Source organism: Ambystoma mexicanum, chromosome 11, assembly GCF_040938575.1.
Source record: "Ambystoma mexicanum isolate Mex_15411 chromosome 11, UKY_AmexF1_1, whole genome shotgun sequence".
Lineage (NCBI taxonomy): Eukaryota > Metazoa > Chordata > Amphibia > Caudata > Ambystomatidae > Ambystoma > Ambystoma mexicanum.
The window spans coordinates 379,312,809-379,337,595 of NC_090934.1; the positions used below are offsets into that span (position 1 = coordinate 379,312,809).

Below are 24,787 nucleotides of genomic sequence, written 5' to 3' on the forward strand. Positions count from 1 at the left end.
ACATCATCCCGAGGAGGGACTTGATGGATCTCACTTTGGCCGCGTCGGCCACCAACATCCGTTGCACCTTGCCCAAGATGGTCCTGGTCCTCTCCTCCGACGGGGAGGCCAGAAGGGACACTGTGTCGAGCCTCGCTCCCAGAAACAGTGCGACTTGCGCGGGCACCAGGTGGGATTTGGCGTAGTTCACGGAGAATCCCAGGTCCGTGAGGAGTTGGACGGTCCTTGCTGTGTGGACCACGGCGAGCTCCTTCGTCTTGGCGCGGATGAGCCAGTCGTCCAGGTAGGGGTAGACGTGAATCCCCTCGCGGCGCAGCTGCGCCGCCACCGGTGCGAGGCACTTGGTGAATACCCTGGGTGCCGACCGCAGTCCGAAGGGAAGGGCTTTGAACTGGTAATGACGCCCTTGGACCACGAACCTGAGGAATTTTCGGTGCCCCTTTAGGATTGGAATGTGGAAGTAGGCATCCTCCAAATCCAACGACGATAGGAAGTCTCCTTCCTCCAGTTGACCCAGGACGTGCTGTAGGGTGACCATCCGGAACTTCTGCACCTTGATGAACTTGTTCAGTCGTCGCAGGTCTAGGATGGGGCGCCATCCTCCCGTCTTCTTCTTCACGAGGAAGTATCGCGAGTAGACTCCGGAGCCCCGAAGCCTCTTTGGGACGAGTTCGATGGCGCCCTTTCTGAGCATCGCCTTTACCTCCAGGAGAAGTTGAGGGACGTGAAGTTCTTTCCTGGCCACGGGGGGGACGCGCGGGCACCTTCTTTGAAACTCGAGCGCGTGGCCCCGGGCCAGGGCGTCCAGCACCCAACGGTCGGTGGAGATGGACTCCCACACGCTGACGAAGCCCGCCAGCCGGCCTCCCACCGGGGTGCTTCGGTGGGGGCCCGACCCCACGGCCGGTTCAATCCTGCTTGGACGCGGCCTTGCCGCCTTGACCTCCTTGGCGACGACGGCGGGGTCCGCTAGACTTGCCTCGTCCTCTGTAGGCCTCTTGCGACGACGAGCGGGCCGCTTGACGGTAGGAAGCGAAACCGCCGCCGGAACCTTTGGAGGCGCCCTTGCCTCCGCCGCTCCGAAAGGGCGTCCGTCGTTGCTGCAGGACTCCCAGGGCCCGGGCCGTCTCAGTATCCGCCTTGATGGCCTGGAGGGAATCGTCCACCGTCTTCCCAAACAGGTTGTTCCCGTCAAAGGGCATGTCCAGGACTCTGGTCTGGACGTCCTGCTGAAAATCCGTAGCTTTGAGCCATCCACGACGTCGAAGGCAAACGCCGTTGCCCAGCTGGCGGAACCCAGCGTCGGCGATGTCCGTCGCCACGGTGATGGCGTGGTCCGAAGCCACTTCACCTTCCTGGAGGATGTCAAGGGCCTCCGCCCTCTTGTCGTCCGGCAGAAAATCGTGCAGGGGAACCATCTTGTACCAGAGCTCCCTGTCGTAGCGGGCCACGATAGCCAAGGCGTTGGCCGCTTTAATCGTCGTCGCTGCCGACGAGATGACTCTACGTCCCATAGCATCCAATTTCTTTCCCTCGCCGTCCGGCGGGGAAGTCGATGTGGAGGCCGCACCCCCCCCCGCTTTCTTCCTGGCCGCCGCGGAGACGACGGAGTCCGGGGTAGGCTGCGCCCGGAGGCATAGGGGGGCCGTGTCCGGGACCCGGTACTTCTTCTCGTACCGGTCTCTTCTAGCTGGCGTCGTGGAAGGGTTCTTGAGGAGGGAAAGGCCCTCATCCCAAATGTCGTCCAACAGAGGCACTGCGAGGACCGTCTTCCTCTTGGCCTCGCGCCGCTGATAAAGGAAGCCTTCCTTTTTCTTCTCCTCGGGGCAGAGTTGAAAAAGCTCGGAAGCCCTGGAGATCATGGAATGGAAAGATCCGATCTCGTCGGGCGGAGAAGCCCTGGTGGGAGGCGACGACGGAAAATCCTCGTCGTATGCCTCGTCGTCCGTACCCGTCGCTGCCGTGTCAGTCCCCGTTATCATCCCCTCGGGTGGACGGGGAGGAGGGCTGGACGGGGCGCGACGGTTGAAAAGGAGGTGGAGGATGGATCCTTCTTTTCTTGGCAGGGGGAACACCAGAAGGTCCCGGTTCTGGATCCCCCGACGGGAGAGGTTCCTCCGTCGGTAACGGTAGCCTCGTCCTTATCTCAGTGCATAAGGACTGTATGGCCAACAAAATGGCCGCCGAGTTGTCTCGCGGCGCTGGCAGAGGGGAATCCGACGGGCGAGCAGGGGCCCCGTCGGCATCCTCGACGATGTCGTCGTCGCCTGCGTCGGGACCCATTCCGACGGGCTGGTCTTGTTCCACGCCTAGGCCGTGGCTTAAGACCTCGATCAGCTCCTCTTCTGAGGTTGAGGCCGAATCTACGACGACGCCCTGCCCCCCCTTCTTCCCCACGGAGGGTTTCACGCGGGTCCTCTCGATGGGCATAAAAGAAGACTCCCTCCGAGGAGGCAGGGAGATTCTGGGCCCTGAGGTCGCCACCACTGGTGCAGCCTCCACAGGCTGGGCCAGGGTCGCCGCGACCGTTTCGATAGAGGGCTTGGTCGGATGGATCAAGGCCTTCACCACCTTAGGTGCGCTCACCGCCTTATCCTTGAGGGAGGGGGCACTGCCACGCTCCTCCTCTGCCTTCGAGCTCGACCGGGGCCTCTCCAGGAGCTTCGCCGGGTGCTCGGCCTTCCTCTTACCCGACCCAGAGCGTTGGCTCGTGGTTGATGGTGCCGGGGAGGGTACGCCCTGCCTGGCGCCCGTAGAGCCCGACCGTTCAGCGCTCCCGGTGCCAGCGGACTCGCGGTGCTTGGCCTTATGTTGGGCCCCCGTCGCCGGGACGCCCTCAAAGGTCTTAGAAGACCGCTCGGATTTCTTCTTCTTCTCGCCAGACGGGCTCTTACCCTCCAGCCAGTTGGCGAGACGTTGATGACGGTCCTTCATGGTCCGTTCCGACATGTTGCCGCAAAACGCACAGTCCTTCTCCACGTGCGTTTTGTCCTCATGAAGGCAGTAAAGGCAGAAAGAGTGTTCGTCCTCCTTAAAGACGTTCTGCAGATGGCATCCACGGCAGACCCTGAACAGCTTTCCGGGCGTCGAGCTTCCCTTCTCCTGGGCCATCTCCGAGACCGGGCCTGAGAAGCTTCTGGAGTCCTCCGAAGCGTAGCTCGACGAAATCTTCACCCTTGAGGGGCACAGACGAATCCGACACGGGTCCCCGTAGATCGGATGTAGGATCGGTGGAGCTTGAGGCTCTTTTGACCGAAGAATCGAAGTTTTTGTGAAAAAAGCGCGAAAAAATAGCACTAACGCTCGAGAGCAATAGCACGAGGATCCCAACACATGAACGTGCGGTAAAAATCTGAAGATGGCTGCCAGAGGCGGTGCTTAGGTAGAGGGCAGTCATTGGCTGTGGTCAGTATGACGCAGAGACCAGTGATTGGTTATTACTACGAAAGACAGATCAGAAACGAAACTGATACTGGTTTTTTTCTTTACCGAGGATTCCCAGCCTGACGACAGGGAATATTCATGAGCATGTGAATCCATGCCAGACCCCATGCTGGAGAAAGAAGAAATTTCAGTCTTTAGCAAAAGGGAGGATTGGACCATTTCTTCGTCTGCAGTACATTTATTATTTACTGTAGCAGGTAGCTGTGATACTTAGTGAGGTATACCTGTTTTTGTATACAACTTGCGGATTAGTATCTCCATTTCCTGGATTTCGCTGTAACAAAGGGTGCGGGGGGACCTCCTTGGCGATTTTGCTGGCCTACTACTGCAGAAGCCGTGCCAATTGGTGGCTTTTCAGTCTCATTTTTAGATGCATTCAGACGTCCTTTGGAATTTACATGTCACACCCCTTTTATTTCCTTTGTAGACAATACACATTGGGTGTGTACTCTAGAAATGATATTTTGTCCTGACGAAGGCCGCTAAGTAGTGACACCGCATTTGGGTGAAGAGACGGCTGAAACACACTGTCGACCTTGGATATACAGCTACCATCAACACTGCCTAAACTAGGGAAGGTTAAACATATAGAAAAGAAGAAAGTGAAAAGGTACACTGGAAAATTCCAGGGTCCAGAAATAATGCCTGTTATAAATGTGTTATAATTGCACAAATGTTTGCTCATGAATGTGTATAAATGAATTGTTTTAAGAAAAATGTGTGTTATTCTGGTAAAAAATAAACAGATGCTTACTACAAATTAATAATTCTATGGTACTGGTTTGAATAACAAGAGCGAGGGAGTGTGACATAATAGCCTTGGCGATTAGTTTTTTGCAGTGCTTTCAGGCAGGCACACCAGAAGACAAAACAGCCTAGTTTCCGAATCCTCCTCAGTTTGCTGTCCACGTAGACAAGCTGGAGCCTTGGCGGCTTCACAAAGGATTCCTGCCGAATACAAGTCAAATCAGGACCTCCCCGACCCAAGACAAAGAAGAGACTAGCAAAAGAGAAATGGTGGAAAAAAGAACATGGGCATCATTTTGTGTCACTGGTGACTCTCCTATGCCTTACCGCAGCTGTAAATGCAGCCCAGGAGTAGAATACACAAAAGTAGGTAGAATAAAGCCATTGCTAGCAGCCATTCAGTATAGCTTGTCACTATAACCAAAGGTTATAGGAGCAATAAGAACTGGGATATTATGTAAACCCAGAGCACTCCAGATGTGCGGATCTCATAATATAAGTGGATACTTAATATTCCTGTCTTTGGGAACAGAAGTTCCCATACTGCAAAGAGGGTGCTGTGTGTAGCAAAAGTCAATCACAGATTCCATGGAACTTGGAGAACAGCATTTCTCCAAAAAAGTTACAAAGAGAAATACAAATTTTCCCAAGGGATTGGTGTTAAGCGAGTTTTCCTAAAGTTCTACTGGCAGAAAGATTTTAAGCTATCCCAGTGATTTGTAGATCCCCCCCAACTCTTAGTACCAGTCTGTACTAGCTCAGGATCTTGGTAGCGTGGCAGAGCAGTTAGGCTCATCTTAAGAGGAAGATGTGAGCTGTAGGTAAGTACTCCAAATCTTAGTTCGACAGGCACAGCAAAGAAGCACTTACACATATGTATATGGTTGATTGGAAGGGAAGGGTTGCATCAGGCTCCAGTTAAACAGCATTCTCTCTGGTCGCTGGAAATCGCTACAGACGTCTTCATCTTCCTCTTGGTTTCAGCTCCTGTGGTCTAATTGTCAGCAGTTTCCAGGTTCAGAGTATTTATCAGGAAATACAGCACAACGTCTGCAATCTCTCCCTGCAGTTTACAGAAAGGGGTAGTCTGGCAGTCCAATCAGGACAGTCAGCTCCCGACTTGGAGTTGGTTCCTTCCAGGCAAGGTGAAAGACAAAGGTGTGCAGAGGTTTGGACTCCTCCCTCCTGCCTTCTCAGACACTCTGGAGCCTAGATGGGGAATACAAAGGATTCCCCGCCGAAGACAACTTCCACTGAGGTCATTCCCGCCTAGAATGGCTAGAGAAGACCCCAGAAACAACAAGGATACTTAGAATGGTGGGTTCCTTCTTTTTTGCCATGTTTATCACAATGGTGGCCCTTCTGTGCATTACCAGGGCTGATTTAACAGCCTGCGTGTAATAGGACTAAAAGATCACCAAGGTAAAACCACTGCCACAAGACATTCAGGTAAACTTGCAATAGTACCAAAAATGGAACCAGTTAATAAAGGATACATTGTTTCCCCCCAGCACTCCACATATGGCGGGGTGTGTTGGATTATTATATAAAAAGTAAAAGGGGATGAAAATCCCTCTTCACCCCTTGGGAACAGTAGTTCACCCAACTACATTAAGGAACAAGTTACTTACCTGTAACTGTTCTCCAGCATGGGTCTGGCATGGATTCACATACTCCTGAATAGTCCCAGTCGTCAGGCTGGGAATCCTTGGTAAAAGAAAAAAATAGTTTCACTTTAGTTTATAAACCGTCTTTCTCCTATAAAACAATCTCTGAGCTCTGTGTCATACTGCCCCCAGCCGCTGACTGCCCTCTCCCTAATCCCCTCCTCAGGCAGCCATCTTCAGATTGGGTAGCACGTAAATTGGCAATATGACCAAGAAGAGCCGCAGACTGACAGGTTGTAGGGTTTGCATGTGAATCCATGCCATCCTCATGCTGGAGAACAGTTACAGGTAACTAACTTGTTCTTTCTCCATCATTGGGTTTGGCATGGATTCATGTGCTCATGAGTAAAAAAAATACATAGCAGTACATACATAAACAACCATGGGAGGAAGCAATTACTCTTACCTCCTCACCAGGCACAGCTTCAAACAAACTGGTTGCATAGCACTGCTTGGCCGACTCTGGACTCCTCCCTGGAATCCCTGTCGATGCAGTAGAAGTTGGTGAAGTTATGAGTAGGGGTGTAACGGTATACCGTTCTAGATACTGTGACCAGCTTAACTGAACTATAATAACCCTCATGTTGTTTATACCTGTATACCGTTTTAAGGCCTGCAGCTATTAAGTGAGCTTTTCAATCTGATTTGGAAAGGCTGCAGTAAGCAAGTGCTGCGCTTTCTGGATCTTGCGCTGTGGGATGTGGCGCTTGGCAGACAAGAGCATAGGGAAAGTGAGGCCACATTAGTAAATGCAGCTTTGATGCTGTGACTGCTCTTTCTCTGATCAGTAGAGTCGGGTTAAAGATCAGCCGATTTGTAGTTTCCCACCAATTCATAAGAGGGGGGGGAACTACACATCCCAGAAACCAAAGGGGGCGGGGGGAGGGGGTGGGGGTGTGATCTGGATGCCGTTCTGATGCATGTTCACAAAAATGTTTAGCTCTGTAGACTGTATGAACACTGGGCCGATCAGTGCTTTGTGCTAGTATATAAACTACCCCGCCCCCACTATCCTCTGTGTAGATTTACACATTGGGACTGGGGTTGTTACTTCGCTTGATCCCTCACCTGCCTTCTGCATATGGCAATGGACTCAAGCAGGCAGGACAGATTCTACTTTTAATTTGAAGAATCCAGAGCAATGGGGGTGAGATATCCTCGATTTGTGACACCATCCATGAAAGCATCTCTCCGTCTCAACTCACATGCCAAGATTCCTAATGCGCTCAGACCTGGGGAAAATGGTAGTGATGGGGCTCTGGCGATGTGGTGGGTAGTGATGGGGCTCTGGCGATGTGGTGGTCTAGCCATATTTGTGCCGATATGTATTTTAACTATCATTTTCAAAACATTTTTGCGCCACTATCGTTAAGGTAAATGAACATGGATTACAAGAATCAAGAAAGAAATCAACAGCGCCAACTGAATGCTGTCCTGTTCATGGTCAGTGGTGACTCCAACATCAGACCTTTAGAATACACTAGGCAAATGGTAAACAAGCTATAGTGATTTGATCAATATGCAACCTTCGGTGAGTGTGTTGGCTATGACATTTTGAGAAAGGAAACACAATGACATGGGCTTTCAGACCTCACGAGTGGCTTTTCTTCCTTTAATGGGATAAAGCGTTATCAAAACACACTTTTGACTGATCGCAGCAAGGGGTCATGATGCCCATGCCATGTGGTTCCAAAATAAAGCAGGTCGAGGCCAATTTTCAAATTGATGACCTGTGACTGAGCAGCAAGCTCATTGCTCAAAATGTGAATTTTAACACTCCCACTAGTCATTCATTCAAGGCGACCAACGAGTGAGCGCCATGAAAGACCAAATCTGCAGGTGCCTTAGATTCCTGGATCATCAGCTAAAAATGTGCAGAGACCAGTTTCAAAATGCTCACAATTTATGACCTTTAAGAAAATATTTGTTAAGATTAGTTTACTCCATCTGCTATACCGCGATAACCATGGTATACCGTCATTTAGCAAGAAGGTTATCATACGGTCATAAAACCAATATTGTGACACCCGTAGGTGTGAGTAGACCTCCACGTAGCAGCCCTGCAGACAGATGTCCAGCAGGGGCACACCAGACAGGAACGCCGTAGAAGCAGCGATCGCTCTGGTAGAATGGGCTGTCAGCCAGCAATGCAGCCGTCGGTTTGCCAACCGATGACGAGTGATGCAACCGGAGAGCCACCTGGAAATTAAAGCATTGAACAAAGCCTTCCCATGGTACACAGGACCAAAGTTCACAAAAAGTGGAGAGGTCTTCCAGAAACTCTTCGTGCGGGCAACATAAAACTGCAGCGCTCAAGCCACATCCAGTAGAGTGCAAAGTCCTTTCAGCTGGCGATGAAGGTGTCGGAAAAATACATGAAACACCAAGGGCTCTGAGATTAAATTCCAACTGAGCCTTGGGCATGAAGGAGGGGTGCGTCTGCAGCACCACCTTCGTCTCATGGAAAGTCAAGTAAGGTTGCTTGCAGGACAAAGCCTAGATCTCATGAACCCTCCTGGCAGAGCTGATGGCCACAAGGAAAGCAGTCTTCCAAGACAGGAACTTAAGCGGAGCCTGATGCATCCCTTGCGACAATATCTGCGACCACTGGCAGTTTGACTGGAGGGGACGTAGACATGCTGAGAAGTTCCGGGTACCAGATTTATCTCGGCCACGCTGGTGCGACTAGGATCATCCCGCACCAGAACCGTCCGAGTTGGTGGATGATTTGGAGTAGCAGCGGCAACGGGGGTAACGCGTACAGAAATAAGCCTTCCCAAGGCAAGGAGAATGCGTCCCCCCCATGCTCCCAAGCTGGGGAAACCTGCTGTTGAACTTCAGGCACTTGGTGTGTCGCCATTGCAAACAGATTGATCTGGGGACTGCCCCACTTGAGGAGGAGGTTGTCCACTTGATCCCGCCGAAGCCCCCTCTCGTGGAAGGAGCGCAGCTCCTGCTGAGAGAGTCAGTGGCAGTGTTTTTTATTCCTGCCAGGTGGAAAGGAATGAACATCCCCTGGGTGACAGCCCAGTGCTACAACTCCTGCCCCTCCCTGGAGAGCGCCGGGGATCTGGTGCCCCCCCCCTGCTTCCGGATGTAAAACATTGTGGTGGTATTGTCTGTGAAGACCCTCACCACTTTGACCCTGAGGGATGGAAGAAACAACTTCAGGGAATTTCCAAGAAGGAGTCCAGAGTCGACCAAGCAGTGCTGCGCAGCCTGTTTGCTTGAAGGTGAGCCTGGTGAGGAGGTAAGAGATGCTTATGTTGAGCTTTGCCACCTCCAGTGGTTGTGCATGTGTGTACTGCTATGTATTTATTCATGAGCATGTGAATTCATGCCAGTCCCCATGCTGGCATGGATTCACATGCAAACCCACCCGCCTGCCCCTCTGCGGCTCTTCTCTTGGTCCTACTCCCACTTTACAATATACCAAATCTGAAGATGGCTGCCAGAGGAGGAGCTTAGATAGAGGGCAGTCATTGGCTGGGTGCAGTATGACCCTGAGCTCAGTGATTGGCTGTTAGGAGGAAACTGATTTTTTCTTTTACCAAAGATTCCCAGCCTGACGACGGGGGAATATTCAAGAGCATGTGAATCCATGCCAAACCCCATGCTGGAGAAAGTATATTACTATCCTGAATTAACCTTAGGGCTTCTTGCTCCTCTAAATAAGGTTATACCTTGGTTTGCATAGCATAGGTATGGAGTTGGTTTTTATGATTTTGTTTATATGATGTTATAGTACTTACTTACCCAAGATTTATCTTGGTCTGCTTTTATTTAAAATAAATCTTTTATTTTTACAATATATCGTGTTTCTTTGGACCTTATGTATGCTACAATTTCTTTGTACCAAGCTACAGCCCCCTCTCCTTCATAAGATAAGCCTGGCTGCTCTGTCCATGCTACCCACATTCTCAGGTGATACAGCATTATACTAAGAGTGGAGCTTATGTACTGCCTCAGATAGGGTTTTTAAGTATTGGCAGGACTTTACAGAAATTGTCCTAACAGGTTACAATGCAACTGCTGACACCACTGTGTCCTTAGGCACTCATAAAAGTAACCATAAATCCGGGCAATACCAAAGTATCCCTATTGCACTACACTGCAAGAAGCTGTGTGGAATGTTAAAAAGTACAAAAACTCAAAAAGGTAAAACGTTTCCCCAATATTGATGGTCTGACGGACTGATCAGTTTCCCCATAACAATAAGCAAAATGGAAGTGTAGCTGAAGGCTTTACTTTGCTTCAAACATTCAGGCCAGGATTAAAAAAAAAAAAAGAAAAAAAAAAGAATGGGGTTTCATAGGAAACTATGGAGGAGAAGTTGCAAAAAGAGAAAGCTGCCCTCATGCTAGGTAGACGAGAAATAACAAGCTTGACAGAATTCTTACGTCATAAGCTGCTGCTGCTTCCATTCATCAATCCTTTTCTGAGATATTACTTCTCGGTCCTCTTCACTGGAACTCGAATTTTCCTCCTCATCAAGTTCTCGCTGAATAGTCTGCCATTTCTGCACGAGAGATGGCATTTTCGTCTTGCTTTTTTTTACCTGAAATAAGACAAAACTTGTCAGAAAACTGCTGAGTTCAGGTGGAGAGCATAGGGGAGCTTGGAGAATGGAGGAGGAAAATAGTCTGTAGATGTCAGTGTGTGTGCATTTTCAAGAGAAGGTGTGCAGAATTTGTCAGACCTAATTCTTGGGCAATTGGTTACACAGTGCAAATACTTACCTATGTCATTGCCATTGAATGGAGGGGTACTAGAAACAAAGCTTAGTATCATAATTTGATTTGTGACAGATAGTCTCAGACATGGACTTTTCCTTACTAAACATGCCTGATGTTAGGGGAGTTTTCCTAAAGTCCACTTGAAGAAAGACTATAAAACTATCCCTTGGCATACAGGTCCCCAACTCTTAGTATAAGTCTGTACTACACAAAGGCTCATGGTAGAATGGCAGAGCAACCAGGATTATAATAGGAGGAAGATGCGAGTTGCAGGTAATTACACTGAACCCAGTTAAAACAAAAGTGCAAAGAAACTCTTACAAAGTGTTCTATTAAAAATATACATGGATTATTATTTACAAGGAAGGTAGGACAAAAAATGCATTACTCACTGTAACAGCTTTTCTGATGATTGTATCTTATATTCACATGCTGTTCATGTAGTCCGACATCTAGTAGAAATCGGAGTATTTCTTTCGAAGACTGACAGGGACGTCGACATGGGCGTGACGAACACTATCTCTAACGTGACGTGCAGTGTAGTGTACCCAAAATCCCTCATGCGTCGAAGTCCCACAATTTTTCTGCCGTGAAGGAGCCATATAGAGTGTGTGAGCGAGTACAGAAGAGAAGGTGAGAAGTTTATGTTCCTTCTACTCCACGAGGGGAGGAAGGGTGGGCAAATGTGAATCTAAGCAGATACAATCATCAGAAATGCTATTGCAGTGAGTAATGCACGTCTTCTGATGCTTGTGAATCTGCTTAGAATCAAATGCTGTGCATAATTTAGCAAGCGGTACCAAGAGATGCTGGTGGGATGTGTGAAGGAAGAGATGTCTTAGCACCGCTTGTACCACCTGAGAATCGGACCTAGAGTGTGTTCCCAGGCAGAGGTGTTGTGTAAAGTTGTGTACAGAACTCATGTGTGCTGCTTTGCAAATGGAATATAGAGGAACATTTGCAATGAATGCTACGATAGCCTCTGTGCCCAGAGCAGAGTGTGCTCTAGGCGTGAAGGGTAGATCTATCTTGGCAAGAGAAACAGTGTGAGGCAGTTTATGAACCACTTAGAAATAGCTGATTTAGAGACAGGGACCCCCTTCTCTACCAGTTGCCATTGAGACAAAGAACTGGTTCGATAGTAGATCACTGCTCTGCTTACATCCAGTGTGTGGAGGCTTCTTTCTGCCACGTTAGTGGGGTTCTGGAAAAAGGTGGGTAGTTCTATGGACTGGTTTACATGGAACTTCAAGATAAATTTGGGTGCAAAGCGAGGGTGTGTGCACAAAACCACCTGGTCTCTGAATCATGACAAATGGGTCCTGAACTGAAAGGGACTGCAGTTCATCAACTCTCCTTATAGAAGGGATCACCACCAGAAAGGCGGTCTTAGATGGCGAGTGCTTTAAGGCTAGCCTTGTGCATGGGTTCAAAGGGAGGTCCCGCTAGTCTAGTAAGATCAACATTCAGGTCCCACCCAGGGGCTGGGTTGGAAATAGGGGGATGAAGTCTTTTTACCCCTTCCATAAAGACTTTCATTACAGGAAAACTTGCTCTGGGACGTGGTGTACGCCGAAAGCGCTGCTAAGTGGACGATAAGAGAATTGAAAACCAGCCCTGAATCTAACAGGCGGGTTAGGTAAAGGACGATATCTTCTGGTGAGCAATCAATAGAACCGATGCCCTTGACATTACACAGATTACAAAGCGCTTCTATTTGCTGTAGTAGCAATGTCTGGTGGTAGGTTTCCGTGCCTCTCCGAGTTTGTGTGTACTCAGAGTATACTTGAAACACTTGTGTATAGGCACCTTATAAATGCCATATCATGTGTCCATGCATCCTTGAGGGAGCTGAAGGTGCCCAAACACTATGACCTCAGGAGCGAGGCTGCTAAATTCAGAGCTTGAAGGCATTGGTGTAGTGTTACCCCACGCAGTCAGAGATATGTCTGGTGAGAGTGGCTTCTACTGCAGGGGTGGTGAAAGTTTTCCCTTGACCACCACTGCAGACACTGAATGAAGGCTGCCGAGACAACTACTTGATCGTCCGACTGGCCGGTGGCCTGACATCATTGGTTAGAAAGCCACTCTTGCATGCGGCACATGCAAGGGTGAGGAACTAGGTAGATGCAGGAAGCCATCATCCCCATCAAACGCATGGCTTTGCGTATGGTCACTTGGTCACTGGCTACATAGTGAGGGATCTGGAACAGCATGTTTTGGACCCTCTCATTGGAGGGGGAGACGAGTCCATCGTCTGTCTGAATTAGAGCCCCCAGAAACTGACTTGGCTGGGGGTTGGACTGGATTTTTTCTTGGAGAATCCTAGGTTGAAGAGATCTACTGTCCTCTGGGTATTTGTCTGGCATGTTCCGTGCAAATCCCCAGTTAGTCAACGAGGTAAGGATATTATAAGTTACTGTAGTGCCTAACGTACTCCTAGTCCATAGTCGCCTTGCCACCATATTGTATAGGGGCGTCCCTCACTAGGGACGAGAGATGGAACCTTTATCACCAGAAAAATCAACTTCCCCTTTAAATTTCGATGCAGGGATGTGGCACTGGAAGAATGCGCTCCCCTGATTCCGCCCACTGGCGCCACTCAGTCCCCTTTTGACGCATTGACAATATACCATTGCCAATGACACTAGTTTTATTAGGGTTGGGGGGAGGTGGAGGATGATGCGACATATTGAGGAAAGGGCACTATGGAATAGGAGTAAGTTAGTAACTTCGGTAACTTCTAATTACTCCAACCCGTCCCCTTTCCTCCATACTGTATGGGCTATTACAACTGAATGTAGCGCCATGGTGGAGAGTTGCTCCTCCTAGGAAAAAAAGTTCCTTAAAAACTGCCTGACCAAATGCGGTGTCCGACCTGGAGCTGGCATCCAAGCAGTAGTGCTTGTAGAAGGCTGAGTGAGAACCCATAACCACCTTGCTGTTAACCTGCCACGGGGCGTGCCTATGGAACGCCACAGCCGTGGTCTTGGCATGCTTGTTTGCCAGGAGAGGCTTGTGCTGCCCTTTGTAGGCCTCCTTAATGGTCGTATCCATCCACCTTGCTATGGAGGCCTTTGAAGTCTGATAGCCGGCTTTGACCCATGGAAAGTGACAGAGCATCTGATTTGTGGAAGCTCTTGCTTCTGCCCAGGTAGAATCCTAGAGCCTGCTTGACGTGCAGAACCCTCAGAAAAGTCCTTAGGGTCCACGAAAAACATAGGTAACACTAACTTCTCATTCAGGTGAAAAAAGGAGATCACCTTAGTTAAGAATGCGGGATGAGTTCTAAGAAGCACTATGTCCTTATGAAAAGTAGTAGAAGGCTCTGAAGCCACCAGAGCTTGGATTTCATTGACCCTGCGTGCAGATGTAAGGCCCACCATTAGGGCTGTCTTAATGGTGACTAGCCTGATGTCCCAGACATCATAGGTTCAAATGGTTTATGTGCTAGGATACCCAAGACCATGTTCAGGTCCCACACTCGGTGTGGCTTCTTGATGGGCGGGTAGCACCTGGTAAGGCCTGCCTGGTGTCTATTAACCAGCGCATTAGAGGATGAAAAAACCACCTCTGCCAAGTTCCGGTAGGCTCCGACTGCCACCAGTTAGGGGCAACATGTGTCCACCTGCGCCCGTGAGTGTGCGAGGTGTGCAGAGAACGATAGGACGTTGTCCAACGTGCAGGTCAATGGATCGACCTCCTTTGACTCAGCCCAGTGAGAAAACCTAGTCCACTTGCTTTTGTACTGGCTCCTGGTAGCATTGCTTCTAGCTCCCTGTACAATGTCTAGGTTAGCCTGTGACAGATGCAGATGCCTTAGTGTGACCTGTTCAGAACCCACACTGCAAGGACTAACTTCAAGAAGGAGGGGGGTAAATGACTGCCTCCCTGTTGTGAGTGTATGTGAGCTGGGCCCAGCGAAAGGTGCACCAGGCCTGCTCCTACATGCTCAGTTTCTGAGAACCATGGCCTTGCAGGCCACCACACAGCTATCGGGATGATACGAGGTGCTGAGCCTCCCTGATCTTGTAAATTACCCTATGCACCAGGGGAGTGGGAGGGAAGGCATACACATTCATGTGTTTCATTGGATCTGCATTTCATCGCCCAGAGAGCCCCAGCCCTGTCCCTGCCAGGAAACGAACCAGGGTCACCTCCTGTTGGACCAGGTGGCAAAGAGATCCACCCGAGGATGACCCCATCTGTTGAAGATCCCCTTATTGTTCAACTGCCATTCGTAGTTGTCCGCACCCAGCCTGCGGAGCCTGTCCGCCTGCAGGTTGGGAGGTGGATTGCTGTCAAGTGCATGTTTTCCATAGCCCACTCCAAATGTTCACTGCTAAGGTGCATAGGATAGGAGACCTGGTGCCACCCTGCTTGTTGATGGAATACATGCTGGTGGAGCAGTCTGTTTGAACGAGGATCGTCTTGTCACTGTTCGGAATGAAGGCTCTGAGAGCGAGCCAAATGGCCATCAACTCAAGCCAGTTGATGTGCGCCTCCTGGTCCTTAAGAGACCAAACTCTGTGGACACTGGCTGTGCAGGTTGCCCCCCCCCGCCTTGCAGGGACGAGACCGTGGTGATGATAGCCTGCGGTGCTGGCTGCCGGAAGGGCCTGCCTATCCGCAACTTGTAGTCCGTGCTCCACCAAACTAGGTCTTGGTGGAGATGAGGTGGAATGCTGACTAGCTTGGTCTGGGAACCCTTCTCATCACTCCAGAAGGCTGCAAAGTGCAGGTCTAATCGTCTCATTTTGAGCCTTGTGTACAGCACTGCCAGGAGACGTCACCGTGATACCCAAGAGGTGTTGGTACCACCATGCCGAGGTCACTGCTCAGCTGAGGAAATGGCCAGTGGTGGCCTTGATGACTGATCTTGTCCTGAGGGGAAAACATTTGGAGCTCGCATCCCAGATGATGCCAAGGAACGTTAGATTCTGCGTAGGCTGCAGCTGTGACTTTTTGAGATTGATGGAAAATCCCAACTCGTGTAGAGTATTCATAAGGGCGGAGGCGCTGTGGTGGACTGCCTCCAGAGACCTTGCCCTGACCAGCATAGGGTAGACGTGGTGACCTTGGGCCGTGAGGAGGGCTGTCATTGCACTTATAAATCTTGTAAAGACCCTGGGAGACAAATTAAGGCCAAAGGGTAGAACCTTGTATTGGAAATGGAAGCCCATGATACTGAACCTCAGGAAGGACCCGTGGGGTTGCCAGCTCGTGACCTATCAGTAAGCGTCCTTCAGTTCCAAGGAGCACATCCAGTCTTCCACACACACAGTATCTCTGCAATAAGCGGTATAACCATCTTGAACTTTTTAAGAGGAAGGGAAGGATTCAGGGTGGAAAGGTCCAACAACATTCTAAGGCCCATCCAGTTCTAGTGTTTGACGAAAATCTGTGAATAGAAGCCCATACCCCGCTGGGACTTCAACCGCCAGACTCTCTACGAGCGATTGAATTTCCACCACCGTAGCTGCTGTCCTGATCAGTGGGAGCAGAAGGGAGGAGAGGGAGGTAGGCGGAAGCCCGTGGACACTTGACAGGATCCATGGGTCCGCGAACCATGCAAGCCAGCGTTGGGAGTGGAGAGCAAGCCTGCCCCCCTCACCAGAGACTCGTGGATCTGGATGAGCGTGTCATGCTTTTTTCCCCCCCTGCGGCTGGGGCGGAGGAGGGGGGACTGAAAAAAGCCCTTATGCGCTGCCTTGTACTGCTTACGGCGGTGCTGGCTAGATCTGTCTGGCTGCCTGGACATTCTTTCCTAGAAGCCCCAGAACTTTCTGAAGAACCGACCCTTGTCGGAATGCTGCTGCGTCTCGCTGTAGGCCTTAGGAGAGGACTTCGTGAGGATGGATAAGAATTTGACAGTCTGGGAACTGTTGTTCTTATCAGGTTCCTCGTCCGTAGTGGAATGAAAGATCCCCACGCTGAAATGAAAGCTCCAATATGGGCTCCTGGACGTCCATGTTGAACCTTGTAGGCCGTCGTTCTCATGTCCGTAGAAATACAGAGGGCACCACCTGAGGTGTCTATGTGAGCCACCGTGGAATCGATTATGTCCTGTGCTACAATCTTGACTTCTGCCAGCCCTGCCTTGAAGCACACCCGGCTCTGTACCAGAAGTTCAGGAAAAGTCAATGAACTGGGACATTTTGTCCATGTATTGCTCAAGCCTTTCCCTAGACCATAGAGAAGCTGAATGGTCAGGAGGAGGAAAGTGTTCCTAATAAGGTCTTAGAGTGGGGTTAAGAGTGTGGCCTTCAGAATAGTCCTCTCGACGAGATGGGGCCCCTTGTACTCCTTGGCTGCCTAAATGATCTCTGAAAGGCTTTCGCGAAGTTTCGGCGGCTGTATAGAGGGTTTTGATGAGTGTGGGTCATTCGGCGGGTCACCGATAGGATGTTTTAGACGGAACGCCTGTTCCAGAAGGATGCCCAGTCGCATGTCGCGGATGTGTGGAGGGCGCCGAACGGGAAGTTCGGCAGCTGCTGTTGAAACTTGGTCCTGCGGGCGTTGAGCGCTTTTTCGACAATTTTGCGAAGAGGCCTTAGGGATTGTGTGCTTGTTTACACGTGGTGCGTGGCTCCACTTGTCGCTGGGGTGCAATTTCACCATAACAGTGCCCGTGGCCCATCAACCGGGGTTGGGGACGGGCATTTGGGGGCACAGAGGCTGTGCTGAGAGGTCGAGGGCTTCCAAATCCGAGCCATGGCTGCCGACAGATTCCTCGTCGTCTGAGGCGATGGCACCGACTGGGGAAAGACCTTCGGCCTGCTTAGCATACCCCGTCCACGAATTAGTCTGCCTGTCTTTCAACGTTTTCGGTCAAAAGAGCTTACAGGCTTTGCATGCACGCTCGTCGTGGGCACGAGGAAGACACCGACTGAATCAGCGATGGGTGTCTTCCAAGGAAGCTTGCCGTTAAACGACAGCCAAAATTTAAAGGGAGTCCTCTCCATAGCAGAGGGTAGCGGGAGCCAGACCAAGAAGACGGAGGGGTGAAGGAAATGCATTCTCAAGAGAAGAATAAAACCCAGGGCCCGACTCTCCCTACTGTAAGGGCCTGGCCAGAGGGCTGAGGCCACACATTCGACAGTCGTCGAGCAGTTGACCAGTCGCCAGATTTTGGGTACACTACACATCATGTTAGGGATAGTGTTACAGTCACGCCCATGTCGACATCCCTTTCGATCTTCGAAAGAAAGATCCAATGCTCTGCGATTCCCACTAGATATCCGACTATATGCACAGCATGTGATTCCAAGCAGATTCACAAGCATCAGAAGAACAAGTTAACTTTCTTACCTGGTAACGTTCTGTCGATGGGATGTTCCTCCGACGTATTCCACATCTATGACAGTAATGCCCACAGCTGTGTACATTACTGTCATAGATGTGTAATGTGTCAGGGGACACAATCCCCTCGAAACGTATTTCACTTAACCACCACACAGGAATAGTAATACTTTTCAGAGGTGAATGTTTCAATAGTATTTGCTCTGGGTTACAATTGTTATGGAAAAAGACACAGACAGTTCTACCATATTATCGGTAATACAGACTTTAGCAAATCTTTATATGTTGTAGTGAAACTTTCCAAGGATTCTGAAGCTTTTAAGTCCAATCCCTAACTATCTCAACAGTCAGTGTAGGAGTGCAACAAAAGTACTATGTAGCAGCACAACAGGCAAAGTTCATCAGGATACCTTAGTCACCCAAATAAAAATAATTTGCAACTGTTAGTTGAGAATGAGTGCAGTCGAACCGTTGTGGGACTACACCAGACTTCTCTCTTGGTATTAGGTAACCCACCTAATAATAAAAGCCTGAACTACACAAGTTGGTAGTGTGACTGAGCAGCCAGGCTCATCTTAAGAGGGGTAATGTGCGCTGTAGAGCTGTGCAATGAAATCCGTAAACAAGTATCCATTTAAACACATACACACAAAGTTATATACCACCTTATTTGTTTATACACAAAGATATTCAAAACATTCTTTAAAAGGCAGTAATTAGCTGTAAGGAACAAGTTACTTACCTGTAACAGTTCTCCAGCATGAGTCTAGCATGGATTTCCATGCTCATGAATAAAGAATACATAGCAGTACATACATACACAACCACGGGAGGTGGCAAGGCTCAACAAAAGCAATTACTCTTACCTCCTCACCAGGCTCACCTTTAAGTGAACAGGTTGCGTAGCACTGCTTGGCCGACCCGTGACTCGGCCGACCCACGACTCCTTTCTGGAATCCCTCTCGACACTGTAGAATCTTGTGAAGGTGCCTGTAGACCTCCACGTAGCAGCCCTACAGATGTTCAGCAGGGGCACACCAGACAGGAATGCAGTCGTCTGAGTCTTCACTCTGGTAGAATGGGCTCTCAGACAACCAGGCAGCGGTCGGTTTGCCAACCGGTGACAAGTGATGCAGCCGGGGAGCCACCTGGAGATGGAAGCCTTTGACAAGGCCTTCCCATGGTTCACAGGACCAAAGTTCACAAAAAGTTGAAGTTTTCCGGAAACTCTTGGTGCGAGCCACACAGAACTTCAGAACACGTGCCACATCTAGCAGATGCCTTTCAGCGGGCGATAAAGGAGTTGGAAAAAACACAGGCAACACCAAAGGTTCATTGAGATGGAATTCCAATGGGACCTTTGGCATTAAGGAGGGGGTGCGCCCACAGCACCCCCCTCGTATCCTGGTAAGTCAGTTAAGGCCGCTTGCAGGACAGGGCCTGAATTTCACCCACTGTCATGATCTCTGCTTCCAAAAGGTCAGGGTTTTCCCAACTCCCTTGGAAGCAGATCCATAACCCAGGTTCCGAGTGCCAACCAGTCCCAATTGGGACCTTTTGGACCCAGTCCTGGCGCCAGTGGCACCAGGCTCATAAATATGCCCAGTCCCAGCGCTGGAAGCGCCGGGCTCATAATGCTTGGGTGGACTTACCTGCAGCAGACCATGCTGCTTACTTGCCTGCCAGTTGAGCCTCTGATCCTCTTCTGTTTGGAACTACTTTTCCTGTTGGGTGGGGCAGGAGCCACTCCCTAGATTCAGAACACTGGACCTCTTCTGGAAAGCAGGAACTCTTTTCTTACCTAGGCGAGGCTGTGGAAGGAGACACCTAAGCACTACAGGAGGCTATTTAAACCACACCCGATGGATGAATCTTGCTTTGCGTTATTCTGCATCCTCTGCAGCAGAACGCTCATCGTGTCTTCTGCATCTGATCCTGGGCCTAAGGAAAAAGGCTTACCATCCTGAATCCAGTCTTCAGCAACACCTATAAAGACAAGAAAGAACAGGTTAGCATTACGGTCTTCAGTGACAGCTCTTCACTTACCTGGTCCATCGGCTGTCACCAACGCCTCGCGCTGCATTCCGGCATCTGAAAGACAAAGGCTTACCTACTCTTCGCACGCTCCGGAGGCCTTCGGCGCTGCATCCCGCATCTGAAAGACAAAACAAGGTGCGTTTAAAGACATTGGGGAACTTTAATACTCACGTGCCATTACTCCTTTCCACATCTAACCCAGTGGGTATTCCGGCACCCTGCAGCCGCTCCGAACTTGTACCTGCAAAATAAAAAGACAGTTAGAGCGCATCGTGAAGCAGGCAACAAGCGCTTACTTACGTGCTTCCAGGCGCTTCTATTCATCACACGGGCTCCATCTTCAACTCACTTCAGCCCGTCATCCGCGGAACCCTGCAAAACAAGAAACATCATTACTAAAGACTTTAAAGACATTAGAATTACTCGAAACTTACCGTTCGTGCAGTAAACAACGGACAGCAGTCCTCTGAAGTCAAGAGGCCTGCTCCCCTTATCCAGTGAAGAAACTGGTTACAGCACCCTGCCCCGAGGCAGATGGAGAGCACGGCGTTCACTTACCTAAGGTGAGAGCGTTAACCTTTAGGGTTCTACAGGAGAAGAGAAAGGGAAGAAGAGAGAGACATTCAATAACCCAGTTCCTTAATCCCATATTTTCTATCTGCAGACATCTTACCCTTCGAGTCAGACATACAGTGCACAGAGGTCCAGCCCAAAGAACCAGCCGTGTGTTACACATCACCTTTGAAGATACGGTATACGCCCAGTCAAGACCGGCGCCTCTACGGGAATCAGGTGAGCGTTACACCCACTCTCCTGGCAGATGCGATAGCTACGAGGAAAGCAGTCTTCCACAAAAGGTAATTGAGAGGGGCTTGATGCATAGGCTCGTAGGAGACCCCCATGAGCCTCGGCAGCACCACGTTGAGTTCACATGCTGAGGTGGGCACCTTCCCTGGCGGGAAGGATCGGAACAGTCCTTTAAGGAACTGCTTGACCAGACGGTGTGACCAAAGCGAAGACCGTCCCAGTGACCAGGTGTAGCAGGAGATAGCTGCCAGATGCACCTTTATTTATTTTATTTATTTAGCATTTGTAAAGCGCACTGCAGCCCACGGGCAGAGGCGCTATCAAGTATACTTAAGAAGGCTTGCTTGAGGGTTACAATAAGCGGCCCAGAAAAACTTTGCTTTGGTTGGTACGATACAGAGAAACAGTCTTCTACATACAATGTAAGATGTGATATTTAATATTCAGAGATGGAGCATGTGTCAGGAATCGTACATGGGTGAGCCCTCTAGACAAAGAGCCTAGTTTTCAATGCCTTGCGGAAGGCAGAATGGGACTCGATTGATCCGATCTCGTTTGCGAGGTTGTTCCAGAGAGGCTGCCATTGATTGGAAGCTCGAGCCCCCAGCACACACTCTGCACGTGTGAGGAGTCAGGATGCAGTTGGCATAAGCGGCCCTGGAGGGTCTGGAAGCTGTTTGTTTGTGGATCCTTTGTTCGAGATAGGGGGGCGCGAGTCCGTGAAGACATTTATGTGTTAGGGCAGGGGTTTTGAAGACCACCCTTTCTTTGATGGGTAGACAGTGTGCCTCTCTCCTAGCCAATGAGATGTGTTCTCTGCGTAAAATGCCAGTTGTAGCTCTTAAGGCATTGTTCTGGGCAATCTGGAGTTTAGCAAGGTTTCTTTGAGAGGTATCGATGAAGAGGGCATTGCAATAGTCAAGTCTGGAGCCAATGATAGCTCTGCCTATGGTGATGCAGTTCTGTTTGGTGAGGAATGGCCCGATAGCATTAATCAGTTTGGAGTGGTATGCTGCTGAGGAAGCTATAGCATTAACCTGCCTGTTCATGGTCATGCTAGATTCTAGGAATACGCCCACGGTCTTGATGGTTTGTGATACAGCGATGGAGAAGTTGTCTATGTTCAAGGCCTGATACTCTTTGTCAAGTTTGCTCAGTATGAAGGGGGACCCGATCAGGAGGAGTTCGGTCTTTTCACTGTTTAGACAGAGCCAATTGTTTGCCATCCAGGATTGAATGGAGGAGTAGATTAGGTTGAGGGTATCCGCATCAGTGCGATAGTCCCCTGATAGCGGTATGAGCACCTGGGTGTCATCTGCATAGTTGGTATATGAGATGCCCAGTGAGTCCAGAATGTGGAACAGAGGTCTGGTGTAGAGGTTATATAGAGTAGGAGCAATGCAGGAGCCTTGGGGGACTCCACATTTGATCAGACTAGTTGTGGCATTGGAGGATTCTGAGAAAACCTTCATAACTCTCTCCTGCAGGAACGAGTTAATCCAAGCGCACCTTGATGGAGGTGCGAGTCAGCCTCGCCAAGGCCAAAGACAATAAGTATGGAAGGACCTGCAGGGCCAAAACCCTCAGAGGGTTGATCTTCGTGTTAGGCAAGATTGAATGCAGTACCCTGTGGGAGACTGCACCAGCCTGGTCCTCTTGGCAATAGTAAACCCAACCTTTAATTTGTCAGTTTGCATAAGACTTCTTTAGAAGGGAGCAAACATGTAACACTTAAACCTACTTCAGAATACACACTCAGGTTTCAATAAATCAGTAGATATTAGGGATCCTATTGGGATGGCACACAGACACTTCCTACACCCTAAAGTGACTTCAATAACTAGGACAGTGATATATCACTGGCACATGCAGAGCAATACAGAGTTTGGTATCAAAAAGGAAAAGGTTAGGGAAGGAAACAATGGTTAACAAGTTTCTCAAACTGGTAAGCACTTTTGAACCCCACAATGCAATGTAGATAACCTTTTCCCCAGATATACAAGTAAAGAAGGTAGGACTTGGAGGGACAGAACAAAACACAGTCAGAGGTAGAAGAGTTTCAGGGAGCCAGGACAGCCAATGTCAATTGAGCAAAGTCTAGGGGAGCTGAGGCACTTCGTGAAGGTAAGTAAAAAGTCTTGCACAATGTTAAAGAGTTTTGTAGAAAATGAAATCACTGTTGGGCCATACACTGGGAGGCTTGTGATGGGCAAAGCTGCAAGCAACTTTGCAAAGGGCAGCCAATGCAAGTCTTAACTGTTAGGGAGAATTCTCATAAATGTGCTATTTCCCTTCACCTTAGAGACCGCCCCCAACAACTTTGCTGGATTATGAGGACTTGATTTTTTTACCTGGAAAGTGTGAGATCCTTTTTCCCCACTCATGTATTTTGATGTGCGTTTTACTCTTGTGTTCTTTAATTATGGATTTTTAATGCAACTTCCTAGGCATCATCTTTTCATGTGTCACACAGCACCCTCAGTGCAGTGACACAGGGAAGCCTTTAGGCTGTCCCAACGTTTAAATACCTTCTCTGGGATAAACTGTTTCCCAGAGAATGTAAAGTTAAATTGACTTTACTAGTCTTTCTACATTCCTAGACCCAGCACACTATCTTCGAATAGAGTGCTGGAGGGGTCACCTAGTATCCCATAGGTCTAGAAACTTATGTAGCAGCCAAAAGCTACCCTTTCCTATCGAAATGGCTGGTGGCAGTGGTTTTACAAGAAACTACCATGATTTTTCCCGGCCGCGAACACCTGTAGTTAAAAATCACGGGAGCCATGTTTTTCAAGATGGCGTCTGAGCCCCCTTTGTTTAAACAGGTTCCGGTCTTCTTTTCTCATCTTTTCATTTTGGAAAGGTCCTTCTAGTGTTTGTTGCTGCATGCCAAACTATGTTTGGTCCCTTTGTTTCTACGGCTTTGGCAGGCTTCATGACTGAGGTGGGCAGGGAGGGAGGTGCCCAAAACTCCCTGTGCGTCGTCTCCTCATTGACCCAAATGCACTCTGGCGTGATTGGTGGGCTGACTGTCCAGCAAGGACAGCCACCCTGCTGGGTGAGTGGCAGCTAGGCTGTAATGAATGGGAGAAACCTGTTTAAAAGAGAGTCTCTTGACTGACCATTGGAACTAAAGAACCGAAGACTAGCTGGAAGAGGATGGCTGCTGCAACTCCTGGACTGTTGGTTTGCCCGGTGAAGCCCTGCTGCAGTTCCGAATTGCCAAGTTCATCTCAATAGAGAAGCCCTTCAAGGACGACTTCTTCCTTTGAGGTGGTGGGACCAAACAACTCGTAAGCCACCTGGATACCATTCTCGGAGCTGGTTGTATTTTCCTCAGAGTGCTGCAGGAAACCGAATAACCAGGGAGAAGGACACCAGTTTGTGCACTTTAAGACAGCTACCGGAATCGAAGATTTGCCAGTGTCCCAGCTTTGTGACTAGTCCCCGTGCAGTGCAGGAGGCCCCCCGACGTCCTCCCTCTTGTCTCCACGACTCGAGATCAGAAACAGCGAGATCTGCATGAACTGCCACTAACGGAAGTCTTCAGCTGCATCTTTTTCTTCAATACAAGGTACTATAAAATCCTGACCGAGAAAACTTTTGTCTCACTGTGAAAGTGCGTACAACTTTGGCACCTTGCAGGCCTAGACGGCTTGTGACCAGACATACAAACCTTTCTTCTATTAACTACTTCTGACAACCGTGGCAAAGACTTTTCCGTTTAAACTACCAGAATCGTTTTTCTTAAACAAGACACTAGTCCATTGACTTTGGCCTACATATTGCATAGAATAAACTCCTCTGGTGAACTCCAACTAGTTGCACTGTTTAACAGTAATTCTATTATTCGTTTCATTAACTTCTGCCTTTTTGCTCCTACTTCAAAGTAGTTTAAATGTCTCAAAACCTGATATTGTAAAGTACTGTAGTATATTTCCGTGTGATATTGATTGCCTCCTTCTAGTGAATGTTTTCTAACTGACTGTAATAAAAAGTGTTTTACCAAGAAAGCTTGAGTATAAGTGTATCTGAATACTTGCAATT

General features: G+C 49.3%; 1 protein-coding gene across 2 annotated transcripts in view; it reads right to left on the minus strand.

The window, feature by feature from the left end:
* Nucleotides 1-24,787, minus strand: part of FNBP4 (formin binding protein 4) — a 573,393-nt gene that overhangs the window by 62,250 nt on the left and 486,356 nt on the right. For both annotated transcript variants that reach the window (XM_069623086.1, XM_069623085.1), the window contains exon 17: nt 10,259-10,416. In XM_069623086.1, coding sequence (XP_069479187.1) covers nt 10,259-10,416 — 158 coding nt within the window. The remainder of the gene's footprint in view (nt 1-10,258; nt 10,417-24,787) is intronic.